We start from the raw sequence: 14,948 nt of genomic DNA on the forward strand, positions 1-14,948 counted from the left end.
GTTTGGATTTCATGGAATCAAATTATTTTTCTCAAGGCAACTTTTCACCAAACAGTACAGTGAACATGCCATTACCCCTTTCCATAGTTATCTTTTTAAGTCCTCCACAAAGGGATTTAGGGCATCAGTTGTCATTTCTCAGTTATTATACTTAAAGAAGCTCACCTTTATTAAAAAATGCAGCGTCACTGCTATCGTGAATACCAAGTAATAATATACAATGTCCATCACCTTTGCGATAAACGTTCCCCTTTTCATGTTCACCTGTGGAAACAAGGCACAAAGAAAATGTAGGTGGTGGGAGTGTGTGGTGCAGAGGTTAGAGCTACAGCCTCAGCACCCTGAGGCTGTGGGTTCAGATCCTTCACTGCTCCTTGTGACCCTGGGCAAGTCACTTAATCCCCTCATTGCCCCCAGGTACACTAGATAGAGTTTGAGCCCACTGGGACAGATAGGGAAATATGATAAAGTACCTGAATGTAAACCACTTAGGATATAAGTGGTATAAAAATAATAAAATAAAATCATAAAAATCTGGTAAAGGAACTGAGAAATTGGAATGATTACCTGTATATAGTTAGCAAGCATGGAACCTGCCACAAGGCTTAGCAATGGAGACACCAACAGAGCTGAATTCTCAAACTGAACCAGGTATCCCACCAGCAGAGACCCCAAATAGATCTTCTGGATCTCGAGCACCTGAGATAGAAAAAGGTCACAGTGTAATCTACAAAAAGGGTCTGGTCATCATCCCAGTTACAAACAAGTGCATGATATGCACTAGCACAAAAGTAACCACAGTTAAGAGATGTGAGCAGAACTGCTTGTTTCAGTCGAAAGAATTTGCCGTTTCCATAAGTGAATATTAAAACTATTTCCATCAAAGTAAAGCTTGCCAATAAAAGAATGACTAGTGCTCTGGTACCTTCTCAAATGTAGAAATGAGCTTTGGCATCAGATCAGAATGGCTTCTATGAGGTTTTCTTTTTTTTTAAAAAAAAAAGGGATGGACCCTTTTTGGACCTTCAGGTCAGAATGTTTCGAGATTTGACCAAAGAGACTCAGAGGAGAAGAAAAAGTTTAGACCTGCAGTCTTTCAAATGAGTGCCCTTTCTTTTTTGAAGTAACAGACTTCCATTTATTAATACATTTACAAGGGTAAGTATATTATATACAGTATATATATTTTATTTTTTTGACATTCCCAGCTGTTTGCATTCCAGAGTAGTAAGAAGATGCACTCTAGTTCAACGGTTAGAGCAGCCATAATTGATCCTGAATAGTATTGGTATGCCTCTATGCCAGTGGTCTCAAACCCGTGGCCCGGGGGCCACATGCGGCCCCCCAGGTACTATTTTGAGGCCCTCGGTATGTTTATCGTAATCACAAAAGTAAAATAAAAGTTTCTTGATCATATGTCTCTTTAGCTATAAATGACAATATTAATATTAAGACTTAGCCAAAAGGAAAGATTTATAAACTATAAAGAGTTTTACCTCATGCAAAATTGTTATTTCTTTAATAAGACATTAACTATTTTTTTTGTGGCCCTCCATGTACCTACAAATTCAAAATGTGGCCCTGCAAAGGGTTTGAGTTTGAGACCACTGCTTTATGCTGTTAACCAGCTATTTTGCATTATTAGGTATTGATTATTGAAATTTCCCGTGATTTTCTTTACTGCCTTGTCATGGACTGGAAATAAATAATTTCAGCTTTTTTAGTCTTGACTTATTTCTTTTAGAGAAATTTATTTCTCGGTTTCTGTACAAGTGACCGTTCTTTGGTATGTTTTGTGAAATTGCAATAAAAATAAAATTAAACTGCTGCTTTCTACTTTATCCCTACAACCATGAAGGAACTGCATCCACCGTAGGGTAATAAGAGTAGATCATTACTCCTGACTAGAATCATTTTCACAATGTTGAAGCACAAATATCCAGAAATTACTTTGAAACCACATCCACCAGAGGAAGACATGTCAAAATTAAGACCCAAGTGGTAAGCATGTTCACATCTAAGTAAAAGAAGAACCATCTCTATTTAAAGCCACTAAAATACAGAGTGACATAAATGTGACATTTGTATGTCTCCACTACAGTACCTTGTCTTTTCGAACGAGGAACAAACCATCCATCATGAGGAGGGACACAGCCTGGACAAAGAGCAGATAGTGACTGTATTCCCACATCACCATAAAAGTGTACGCTGAAGCAGTCATTATGTAGTAGCACAGCCTCTAGAAAGAAAGCACAATAAAAACAGTCTAAAAATATTACATATTTTATACCAGCACAGAAAACCCACTGGCCCGTGACAACCTATTCCTTCTTCAAATGTATATGCCTGCTTCTGAGGATACCATTAGAGATTGATTCCATAGCTACACTGTGCACACATCCCTGTTGCTTAGGCCCTCCGCCCACACCACCCCATGGCAAGCCAACTTCTCCTTCCTCAGGTCAAGGTAGTAAGCTGTCCTGATCTGAGAAAGGAGGTTTTGGTCTTTGACAGTTGGTCAAAACTGTATTAAAATTAGTTTAATGAAAAGGTGTCATCTTAAATCCTATTATCTATTTATATTTATTAACCTTTATAACCACAGGTACCACACTCCTTTATCCTGAATTAAAAAATAAAATTCTTTTTTCTACCTTTGTTCTGGCCACTCACTTCTCTGGTTTATGTTTTCCTCTGTCTTGTCTCTTTCCAGGATTTTTCTCTCCTCCTTTTCCTTTTGGCTTTCTTAAATTTATTTTTCTACCTCTATGTCCAGATTTAACTCATTCTTACTAAGTTCCATCTTTTTCTACAGTCTACTGGCATCTCTTTCCTTCGCCCTGGCTCTCCTATTTTACTTCCCTTTATTCCCAGTCTTTCACCAACTCTGCCCTCTTCCTCTCCCCTAACCCATATCCACCAGCATCTGCTTCCTCTTTTTACCCACCCCAATTCCACAAACATTTGCCCCCTAGCATCCCCACCACTGCTGCTGCTTTCCCAAAGCAGCAGCAGCAGCAAACTGAAATACACCAGCAGTGGGACTGAACCATACATATCTACAGCTGCCGGCTTTGCCCTGGAAGGAGAAGTGATGTTGAGAGGGTAGGCCAGCAGCTGTGGGTACGTATGGGAAGGTCCTACAGCTGGTTTGTCGCTGCTACTGCTAGTTCAGGAAGATGGAAGAGTGATATGGAGGGGTGCTGGTCCCAACTTCTCCAGCTGCGTGGTGGAGCTGAACGGCTGTGCAGCCTCCTGCTAGAAGGTGTGCAACTATGCAGCTTAGAGGGAACATTGGTCCTCATCCTCCTTGATCTAGCGACAGCATTTGATACTGATAATGTCTCTCCATAACATTGAATCTCAGGAACTGCCTGTGTTCTGGAAATATGAGAATGTGCAGGTAGGCTTCTGTCAAGTCTAGGGAAGCTAGAAATTCCCTTGGAGCCACTGCTCTGATGACTGATTGCACGATTTCCATGTGAAAATGTGGAACCTTCAGGGCCTTGTTGACGTGTGAAATCCAGATTAGGTCTCCAATCCTCTAAGCCTTTCTTGGGTACTATGAAGTACATGGAGTAACTGCCTGAGCCCTGTTCTCCTGGCAGCACTGGCTCTATGGCCTGAATTTCTACCAGTCTCTGTACTGTTGCTAAGATTTTGCTTGAATTTTCTGGGCACCCCATTGTGAAGGTCACAAATCAGTCTGTTAGGGGATGGGTGAACTCAAGCATTTACCCTCCCTGATTTATCTCCAGCACCCAGCAGTCTGTTGAGATCTGCTCCCAGACCTCCGCATACACTGAGAGCCTTCCTCCTATCCTCAGGGGGACAACTTCAGCCCTGGTTTCATTACATCTTCTTGGAGGTTGAAGAGGGACAAGAACCAGAGGCTTGGCTTTGCCTAGGTCCTGTGAATCTCTGTCTAGATCCCTGATAGGATCTCTGAGATGAGGCTCCTCTTGAGTACTGTTGAAAATGCCTGGAATTACAAAAATTAGACCGCCCAGAACCTCTAGAGCAGGGGTGTCCAACCTTTTGGCTTCCCTGGGACGCATTGGTTGAAAAAAATGTTTCTGGGGCTGCACAAACATGCAAATGCTGCAGCAAGACAGAGGAGGGAGCTGGCAAGATGATAAACACCCAGCGGCAGCAGAGGGAAACACTGCATTGCCCTCGACTGGGGCTGCACAAAATACTTCATGGGGCCGCATGCGGCCCTCGGGCCGCAGGTTGGGCACCCCTGCTCTAGAGGTTCACAGTCTGCTGTCTGGCAGAGATTTTTGGCTGGCTATCAGCAATCTACCACACTGGCCATCAAATCATCCAGAGCCATACTGGAACAGACCAAAGGTCCATCAAGCCCAGTATTCCATTTCCAACATTGGCCAACCCAGGTCCTAAGTACCTAACTATATACCAAGTAATAAAATAAATTTTATGCTGCTTAGCCTAAGAATAAGCAGTGGATTTTCCCAAGCCATCTCAGTAATGGGCTATGGACTTCTCTTTTAGAAATTTATCCAAACCTTTTTTACAACCCGCTAAGCTAACTGATTTCACCACATTTTCCGGCAATGGATTCCAGAGTTTAATTACACGTTGTGTGAAGAAATATTTTCTCTGGTTTGTTTTAAATCTACAACTTAATAGCTTCATCGCATGCCCCCTTAGTCCTAGTATTTTTGGAAAGAGTAAATAAGCAATTCACATCTACCCTTTCCACTCCACTCAATATTTTATAGACCTCTTATCATATCACCCCTGAGCTGTCACTTCTCTAAGCTGAAGAGCTCTAGCCGCTTTAGCATTTCCCATAGGGAAGTCTTCCCATCCCTTTTATCATTTTTGTTGCCCTGCTCTACACCTTTTCTAATTCCACTTTATCTTTTTTTGGCAACCAGAACTGCACACAGTATTCAAGGCACAGCCATACCATAGAGCAGGGGTAGGGAACTCCGGCCCTCGAGAGCTGTATTCCAGTCGGGTTTTCAGGATTTCCTCAATGAATATGCATTGAAAGCAGTGCAAGCAAATAGATCTCATGCATATTCATTGGGGAAATCCTGAAAACCCGACTGGAATATGGCTCTCGAGGACCGGAGTTCCCTACCCCTGCCACAGAGTGATACAAGGGCATTATAACATTTTCATCTTTGTTTTCCATTCCTTTCCTGATCATTCCTAACATTCCATTTACTTTTTTTTAGCTGCTGCCGCACATTGAGCTGAGGGTTTTAATGTATCCTCAACAATTACACCTAGATCCTCTTCCTGGGCAGTGATTTCTAACATAGAACCTTGCATCATGTAGCTATAGTTCGGATTCCTCTTTTCCACATGCATCACTTTGCATTGCTCATATGAAATGCCATCTGCCATTTTTATGCCCAGTCTCACAAGGTCCTCTTGCAATTTATCACAATCCTCTTGCGATTTGACAACTTTGTGTCATCAGCAAATTTAATTAACTCACTAGTTATTCAGTTCATATTCTTAAGCGCGCGAGACAAATGCACGCCGACAAACGAGTGCCAACAATTCAGCGCGCCGCAGGAAAACCTTCTTTTAAAGGGCTCTGACGGGGGGGGGGGGAAGAGGGTGTTGGTGGGGAACCGCCCCACTTTAATTAATAGGGATCGCGCTGTGTTGGAGGGGGGTTTTGGGGAATTGTAACCCCACATTATACTGGAAATGTAACTTTTTCCCTGTTTTTAGGGAAAAAGTTAAGTTTTCAGTATAATGTGGGGGGTTACACCACCATACACCCCCAAAACAGCAGCGCGATCCCTATTAAGTAGAGTGGGGGGTTCTCCCCAGCCCCCCATCGGAGCCCTTTAAAAGAAGGTTTTCCTGTGGCGTGCTGAAGTCTTGCGCTGAATTGTCGGCGCGCGTTTATCCTGTCACCAATTATTCCCATCTCTAGATCATTGTAGAGCTCCCAGCGAAGTAGGAGGGACACAGAAAAAATCTGAAGTGGATTCTTTCTGCAGATGGCAGGCGGCCATGGGGAAATAACCCGCTTGTCTAGAATGACACATCTACTGCACTGGAAATTAGGTTTCCTAAGCACAGATGGAATTTCTGTCTTTTTGCTTGCTCAGTTAAGAGTTGTATTTGTATATAAATGAGCCTTTATCAGGGGCAATGGCCTTGACAGTTTACTGGCATACAGAAAGCTCTGAAAGCAAGCAGTGTGAGAAACAGTGTGCAACATGATCTGTGAGAAAAGGACAAGATAAGATTAAACTGCTCAGTTTTGCTTGCTCAGTTAGGAGAAAAGTTGTATTTGTATATACAGTAAATGAAGCTGGATCAGGGGCAATGGTCAGTTTACTGACACACAGAAAGCTCTGAACGCAATGCGAAACAGAGTGCAGCATGATCTGTGAGAAAAGGACAAGATAAAATTAAACTGCAGCAGATTCTAATGTGTCTTAGCAAGAAATCTCCATAGAAAAGGAAGGAATTGATTAAGAAAAAAAATAAATAATGCATCTTCTTGAATGGATAGAATAAGGGACATAAGTCCAAGGAAAGGCAAATTGATTTATGAATAAATTAGAGATATAATGCTACTAACCATGAGGGTAAATTTTATAAATTAGCACCTATGGAAAAATGTATTTATTTTAGGAGTAATTTGTAAAGGCAGGTAAGTAGGGGACAAATGCTCCCATACATATTATATCTGCTCCAAAGTCAATGCAGCTTTCTGCATGTTTTAGAAAGTATGTAAGTACCTTTTAACTCTTCCCAACTATGCCTCCAGCAACACCTACTCACGGTTCATAAAAAAAAAAAAAGTATTGTATATACTCGAATATAAGTCGAGACCCCCATTTCCCACCCCCCCAAAAAGGAGAAAAAACTATATATATATATATAGTGCCTCCTGAGATTTCAGATGTGCCGCGGCACACTGGGGAGGAGGAGAGGCGCTGGCTGACTGCCTACAGGACGTGCTTCTCGCAGCAAGAGGCACGTCCTATAGGCAATCGGCCATCTTCTCTCCGGCTCTCTACCCTACTGCCAACCCTCACTTTCGTCTCAGGGACTGTTTGGAGGGTCTTGCACATGTGCAGATGTTGACATGATGATGTCATTTGTGTGTGATTGATATATATATATATATATCATGTATGTATGTATATATATATATATCATGTATGTATGTATATCATATATATATCAATCACACACAAATGACATCATCATGTCAACATCTGCACATGTGCAAGACCCTCCAAACAGTCCCTGAGACGAAAGTGAGGGTTGGCAGTAGGGTAGAGAGCCGGAGAGAAGATGGCCGATTGCCTATAGGACGTGCCTCTTGCTGCGAGAAGCACGTCCTGTAGGCAGTCAGCCAGCGCCTCTCCTCCTCCCCAGTGTGCCGCGGCACATCTGAAATCTCAGGAGGCACACAGTTTGCGATACATTGGTCTAGATCAGTGCTCTCAAACTCGCAGACCGGGGGCCACATGCGGCCTGCCAGGTACTATTTTGAGGCCCTCAGTATTATAAAGAATGATTCTTTATGGAAAACTTGTTCCTTAAGTGTCCGGCAGTCGGTTTCCTGCATCTGTACATGATTGTGAGGTGGAGTGGAGAGGACAATCGTGTACAGATGCAGGAAAGCGCTTGCGTGAGGTTACAGCAGTGAGGCGGGCAACGTTCCAGAATGTAAAGAAACCATTGGAGGCAGTGCAGTTTATGCATGTGTCCGGTGGCTGGCGGAGGTGAGAATCATTCTTTATAATACCAAGGGCCTCAAAATAGTTGGTCCAAAATCTTGTCTCTTGCAGTTGATACTTTGATAGTTTTTTACTTTCTGCATGTTGCACTGCTTTCAGCTGTGTATAGATGAAATTATCAGAAGCAATTAAGGAAAGCTTTATAAACTATAATGAGTTTTACCTCATGCAAAGTTGTCATTTCTTTAATAAGACATTAACTATTTTTTTCTGCTGCCCTCCAAGTACCTACAAATCCAAAATGTGGCTGTGCAAAAGGTTTGAGTTTGAGACCACTGGTCTAGATGAAGATCAATAAATCTGAAGAAGTTGGGTCTCCTGGTGGTCAATGCACACATTCCCATACTATACATAACCCCCTTCACAGCTGCAAATTGGGTGCTTCTCTCTGAATATCTTGCAAAGGATGTGCATTTTGGTGGCACTAGCGTGAACACTCCCATTTAGTAAGACACGCTTGATTTGGGAAACAAATTGAGTTTCCTGAAACACGCATTCAATCAAAAGGCCCCTCATGATGTCATTCAACCGTTAGAAACAGAAAAGCAACTGCATAACGTAACTCTTTGCGACTGCTTAACACTGTGAGCATTGGAGTTCAGGTTACCTCGGCTGGTGAATTTGGGTTGTTTTTTAAATAGCCTGTAAGGGCTGCAACTTGAACAGCAAAATATGGCAAAGCCCAATTTTCTCTTAGAGGAATGGAATAATCCATTCTTGTGGTATCTGTCCTGAAACAAAGTGCAGAAGAAGAAAAAAAGACAATGCAATAAAGCAGATGAGTTATTTATATACCCTTATAAGAACCACATAATGTTTACTAATGGCAAGCCATATTCCATAATATAAATCAAGGCATGATAAGCTTTTTCATCAAAGCATGAGATTGTGATGTTTGCACACAACACAAATCACTGCCAGAATTCAAACAATGACTTTTCTTCCAAATGAATTTCCCTTTCATACCTTATTCATCCAATATTAAATTTGCCAGGAGTTATGACAAAAGAGCAGTGTAAGAGAGACCGCAGGAACTTGAGATCTTTATTTTAGCATGAAACAAGGAACTACATGGCAATACAATACGAAAAGAATGAAAAACAGGCATCTGCAATATAATGTTGCTAATATAATTTTTTTTAAAAAATTGATCCACTTCTGCATATAGCCAAATATTTTGGAAAATTATGGTGAAAGGGCAATAAAGAGCTGGCCCAGGGTTGCAGTTCTAGTTTAAGGTGGACAAAAAAAGAGACGAGAACTACCTCCAAGCTAAAAGGAACAATAATATCAAATCATGTTGGTCTGCAAGCATTTTCAAGAGCAAGCCACCAATCTGTATTAGCAGACTTTGGCACCAGCACACCAGTCTCATTTTTAAAAGCAGAGGAAAGGCTTTAAGCCAAAGTTGGTCTGTGAGGGCTGCAATCCAGTTGGGTTTTCAGGATTTCCCCAATGAATTTGCTTGAGATCCATTTGAATGCACTGCTTCCATTGTATGCAAATAGATCTCATGCATATCCATTTAGGAAATCCTGAAAACCCAACCTTGTGAGGGCAGAGGTTGGACATCCCTGCTTTAAGCACCCCTTCCAACTTGGGAGTGCTGGGATCCAACTTTTCATGAGGCCCTTTTCAAATAATTTTCCAAAATCTTGCTGGAGAGTATGCAAAATTATTTTCTATTGTTTCACTTTTTATTATTTTAGCATTTCATGTGCAAGAAGATGCAAGATGGTGAATTACACAACTAGTGAAAGGTTACTGCTTAGCATTTTCTTACCTGTTAATTATAAACCATGCAACTGCCAGCATTCCTGCTAACCAGGTCCCACTCATGATCCAGCTGGTAACAAACAACGCCGTCACATAAATTCCTTGTAATCCGAAAACCAAACTAATGTAGAAATACATCGGCTCCATAATTTCCTACAATTAAAAACAGGCATGCACTAGGACAGCACTGAAAAGAACAATAGTAGAATGAACGTGCTGGGCAATATTCAGTGGTATACACCTAGGTAAATGAACTCGTCAGGTCTGAACACTTTTGTGGATATGTTTAGGTTGAGAAGGAAAACATTGTGTATGCATGGAATTTCCAAACGTATATGTGCTACTTAACCCCTTACTTAATGAGCTATTTGGAAGATATCTTACAAAATGTCCTCAAATCCATTTTCCAACCCCTTACTTAATGAGCTATTTGGAAGATATCTTACAAAGTGTACTCAAATCCATTTTCTAATAGGACATCAGCTCTGCTAAATTCCCAAGCGTAGTATGTAGTTAAATAATTACAGATACTCAGGCTATGACTACTAAAATTGTATTTGGGCGTACAGACTGGATATTTAGTTGTGTGTGTATTTTTTGCACACCTTTGAACTTGGCTGAAGGGAAGATTAGGTCCTTACCAGTAGCATAGTAAAGAGGGGTGACAGAACGCCCTGGGTGCCAACGATGGGGCACCAGCGCCTCTCCGGCCCCCTCCTGCTCTTTCCCACTCCTCCCCCAGCTGCAACCTGCTGCTCACGCTGTCCTCGGCTCTCCCCTCTGACATTACTTCCGGGTCTCATAAGTAGGAAGTGATATCATAGGGAGAGCTAACGCTGGCACAGGCAGCAAGTTAGAGAGGCTCCTCACATTGGGGAGCTAAATAGGTATGGAGGAAGGGAAGAGGAGCACGCGCGCTAGGAGGGGATAGGGAAGGATCGGGAGGGGGGCAGAGAAGAGGGCGAAGGGGGCGCAAGTGCCCCGGGTGCCTCCCACCCACACTACACTACTGGTCCTTACCTTGATAATCTTCTTTCTAGTAGATATGATACATCATTCTGGAACTGGTGTATAGCCAACCCCTTGTCATGAAAATCTGTGTAGAGAGCCTCATTTATATTTTTTCTCTCCCCCCCCCCATTCACTCTGGGCTGTCTTGCAAGTGCTCAGCTCATATCAAAGCAGATGGTCAGCCCTAGAGTAGAAAACATAACAGGTACAGGGACACTCCCTGAGAAACAAGTCTGTTCTGCTCAAAAATACTGAACTCTGATTAAACATAAACCATTGACAACACCTAACAAGGTGGAACAAACAAAGTCATCTACTTCAATGCAACCTGCACTAACAGTCCTGAAGCTCTGAATGATACTCCTTGATCCCTTTGCAATAGCATTGGTCTTCTCTATCCTTATCCTTGCTGGATAGGAACAAGACATCTTGCAATCGGACATGTCTGAGGCTAATGAACATCTGACAAGGCATGGATATTATTTTAAAATACCATTATGGGAGGAGGAAGTGACATCATCCCAGTGTATGGCTGCCTAAAACGAGAGCTCCATCAGGGCTGATGAGAATAGTGGAGTTTAAAGCTTCAAGTGCATAGCAATTTCTGCTAAATCGGGAGATCGTGAGTCGGTTAAGTTATGGCGACTCAGAAAAGGTTGGAGAAATATAAATAATTTTGGTGAAGGTGACGAGAAATCTTCTGTTGAACTGCCAGGTGGTTTTTTGGAGAAAACAAAGATGGCTGCGGGGCCATCGACTCACTCGGAGTTGGAGGACGAGGGTTTCCCGGCACAACAGTTGTTGGAAGGAGAGGAGGCTCACAAAACCATGCAGATGTGGTTCAGAGAATTGAAGGAAGAGATGGTTGGAGTCTGAGTCGATGTTAAAGCGGCTCTAGCGGAGCTTCACTCCGATGTTAGCGAGTTGGGGGCCTGGGTTTCCGCATCACCTGGAGGCCCTTTCTACCTCGATGTCAAGGATTAAAGAATCTACTGATCGCATCTCTACTGAGCTTCAGTATTTACAGGCGCAGGTGGAAGATATTTAAAAAAAAAAAAAAAATTCCACCACTGTAATCTGCGTTTTAAAGGCATACCAGAGGTGGAGGCTTATTGGGACAGTTAAGTTGGTGGTGCGGGAGTTTTGTCAATAACTAATAAGTGCTGATGGAGTGGCCATGCCGGACGATATATTGCCGATACAGGCACATTGTAGCCTGGGGCCAACTCGAGGACAGGGCACCAAAGATATTGCCTGTTTTGGTGATTACAACTTGAAGGAGCATGTTCTGCAAGCGGCACGGCAACAGGCGCAATTTCGTTGGAAGGATTTGGCTGTGGGAGTTTTTCCAGATCTTGCATGGTCTACGTTGCAGAAACGCAAAGCCTTTAAAGAATTTACTCAGGCATTGCGTGCTGGTGGTCATAAATATTCCTGGCTTTTTCCCTTTGGTGTGTGGTTGATTGTAAATGGGAGATCTAAGCGAGTGAGCACTGTGGCAGAAGCGTGGTTGGCGATGCAAGATCTGAGCTGTGCGAATTTCCCTGAACCAGCGCCCATTCTGGAACCAGCTACTACGTCCAGGCTGAGCGGGACATGGACTACATTGTTGAGATCTGGCAAGAAAATCGCCAAAGCTGCAACCTGAAGATTTTATAGAGTGACTAGTCTTATAGCCCGTTACATTAACGGATGCTAGAATATATGTGTGTGTGTCTGTCTTGAATTCTTTCTCTCTCTCTGTCTCTCCTTTGCACTTTGTCTTTCTTTTTCCTTGGCTGTCCACCACCACCGCTTGCCTGCTCCCCCTGTCCATTCTCCCTTCCTTTTACCTACCCTGTCCTGCAGTAGGCCTCCCTTCCTTTTTCCCCCTGCTCTGGAGCACTGGGACACTGAATGGTATATCGAGTAGAAATCTTATGTGATGGATGCATTGTAAATACTTGAAACTTGATTTCTCATTCCCTGCAGCCCTCCCCTGTCTGTCCAGTCTAGTCTCTCTATTTTCTTCCCTTCACCTATTCCCTTCCTTGTACCTTGCAGATCCGGCATCTCTCTCTACCTCCTTCTTCCTCTCCCTAGCCTACAGTCGTCAGTTTGGGACTTTTCCTCTGAAATATTCTGCCCACATGACAACAGAAAGTTGTGAAAAAGTGAAGGTCCCCATGGCAAGCAGCCTGATTTAATTGCCGCTGGTGAATATAGCAAGTTTGGAAGGCTGTGTGGGGTGGGGTGAAGGGAGGGCGGGCAGAATGAAGAAGCAAGACTTGCCCGAGTTGAGCTGCAGCCCCCTCGCTGCCTCTCACCGAGCCTGCATGACCAGATTCGGCATGCGCAGTCAGGGGGGGGGGGCTCCAGCCCTGCAAACACTGAAAAAAAGTTCAAGATCCCTGTCGGTGACGGAAATGCTAGCGGCGGAGGCTGCAAAGCGTGCACACAACAGCGGTATCGGCGGCGGCAGTAGCAGGAAACTGATGACCTCAAACTCGCACAGGGAGGAAGGAAGGAGGAGGAGGAAAAAGTCCGGGCAGCTTTTCCGTTTGGGGAGAGCTCTTCTTTGCCGGCTCCGGAACGAAGGCGAGTCGCGAGTGTGGGGCCTTTACTGTAGCGGCGCGAGGTGGAGAGCAGGGAGGCTGTGGTGATGCACTCTCGCCTAGCGCTGGAGAAACGGAGATCGGCGGCTGGTTGCGGTCCCGGCTTGTGGAGGCGATCAGCGGCTGGTGACATATAAGCGCGCATGTGCACTCCTGCGACCACAGACCTACTGATCACGGAAGCATGCAAATAGAAGTGCGCATGCGCGGCTAGCCTTTTATTATATAGAATGTTGGTGGGCTTTTCTTGATATCTGTGAGCCAGCGTAGCGCCTTGTTGTATGTTGGCTTTGGCTCTCATACTTTGTACTGGACTTGGGAGACTTTGTTGATTGCATGTTTTCTACTCTCTTTGGGCTGTAAGGGGCTGATTGTGTTGCTGGTAATCTGTTGGGGATCCGGGAGTTCAGTTTGTTGCACCATTGTTTGGGTAGAGGTAGGGTGGGCTTCCCCAGGGTTTGCTTCTCTCCTTTCCACTGCTATGGGTAGGCTGAGGGTGGGATATATGTGTGGGAATTTGGAGGGGTGGTTAATCTGGGGGATTATTGGTGGGTGAAGGGTTGCCACTTTTGCATGGTTTGGGGAAGCAGGGGGTTATAGGTAGCCAACTGTGGAGGATTGCACTTTCTACTGTCTGGCTGATCTCGACCAGCAGGGATCAGCACAATGTAGGGGAGAGGGGGGCGGGAGGGTAAACTTTTTTTCTATAGGGTCTTGGAATGTTAATGGGATGAATAGTCCGGGTAAACGGAGTATAGTATATCGTGAGTTTGTGAGAATGCAGTGGGATATCTACTTGCTTCAGGAGACCCACTTGAAGCCAAGAGATGTGAGAGTGTTGTGCTCACCTTCTTTTGAGCAAGTTTGGACCCATCAAAGTGGGAAGGCAACTAAAAAGGTTGGGGGGTTGGCCATCCTTGTATGGAAGGGATTGGGTTTGGTAGTGCAGCAGGTGTATAGGGATCTGATGGGGAGGTGTTTGGCTCTTCAGGGTACCTTACAGGGGCGTAGTATCACTGTCATTAATCTTTATGGTCCCAATGTGGGGCATGCAGGGTTCTATGACCATATTACAGCAGATTTAATGAGTTTTGTGGTGGGTTCAATATACTTAGGGGGAGATTTCAATGTTACTCCTGATGCACACTTAGATCATTCCCTGGAGGGGAGCGGTGCCGGGTGCCCTCCCGGGCTCCTCGCAGGGCCTTGCTTGCATTTCTGGCCTCTCTGGGTTTGGTTGATTGTTGACGGTTATTACACCCATCACAAAGGACTTATACCCATTACTCACATGCCCAACAATCCTATGCCCGTATAGATGGAATCTGGGCACATCGTAATCTGTGGGGAGGGGTAAAGCAGGCAAGAGATTGGTCAAATTGAAATCTCTGATCATGCATCAGTTTTGAAACAATTGCATGCCTTGTTTATTTGGCAGGGGAAGCCTCCTCGGCTTTCTCGGCAGAGTTTGTGGTCATCCCGGTCGTGTGGGGAGAAGAGCTCTGCCCAATTTGTTTTGACATTTTCGGGCCGCACAGTAGCGACTTTTGTTAGAATGGGAGATAGCCGAAGCAAAGATTGTGGTGCAGATGGAGCAGCATTTTGTGGGACCTCAGACTGAAGTTTTGGTTTTGGACCTCTTCTCCTGAATGAGTATTCTTCAGAGCAATCCCTTCTTGAAGCATCTTTTGCGATTGTGGTGTGAGATGCGCCGGCAATGGGGAGAAGGGTTGGTCTCTTCTATCTTGGTTGCGATAAGTGATGAGCTTCAGTTCCCTGTAGGACAAGAGTCGTGCTTTTTTGCATTGGGAAG

At 44.0% G+C, this 14,948-nt stretch overlaps 1 protein-coding gene across 2 annotated transcripts in view; it reads right to left on the minus strand.

Moving 5' to 3' along the window:
* Window positions 1-14,948, minus strand: part of DPY19L4 (dpy-19 like 4) — a 147,206-nt gene that overhangs the window by 74,587 nt on the left and 57,671 nt on the right. For both annotated transcript variants that reach the window (XM_033933176.1, XM_033933177.1), the window contains exons 6-10: window positions 9,538-9,683; window positions 8,362-8,485; window positions 2,105-2,239; window positions 568-699; window positions 166-264 (exon numbers count right to left, since the gene is read on the minus strand). In XM_033933176.1, coding sequence (XP_033789067.1) covers window positions 166-264; window positions 568-699; window positions 2,105-2,239; window positions 8,362-8,485; window positions 9,538-9,683 — 636 coding nt within the window. The remainder of the gene's footprint in view (window positions 1-165; window positions 265-567; window positions 700-2,104; window positions 2,240-8,361; window positions 8,486-9,537; window positions 9,684-14,948) is intronic.

Source organism: Geotrypetes seraphini, chromosome 2 (genome assembly GCF_902459505.1).
Source record: "Geotrypetes seraphini chromosome 2, aGeoSer1.1, whole genome shotgun sequence".
Lineage (NCBI taxonomy): Eukaryota > Metazoa > Chordata > Amphibia > Gymnophiona > Dermophiidae > Geotrypetes > Geotrypetes seraphini.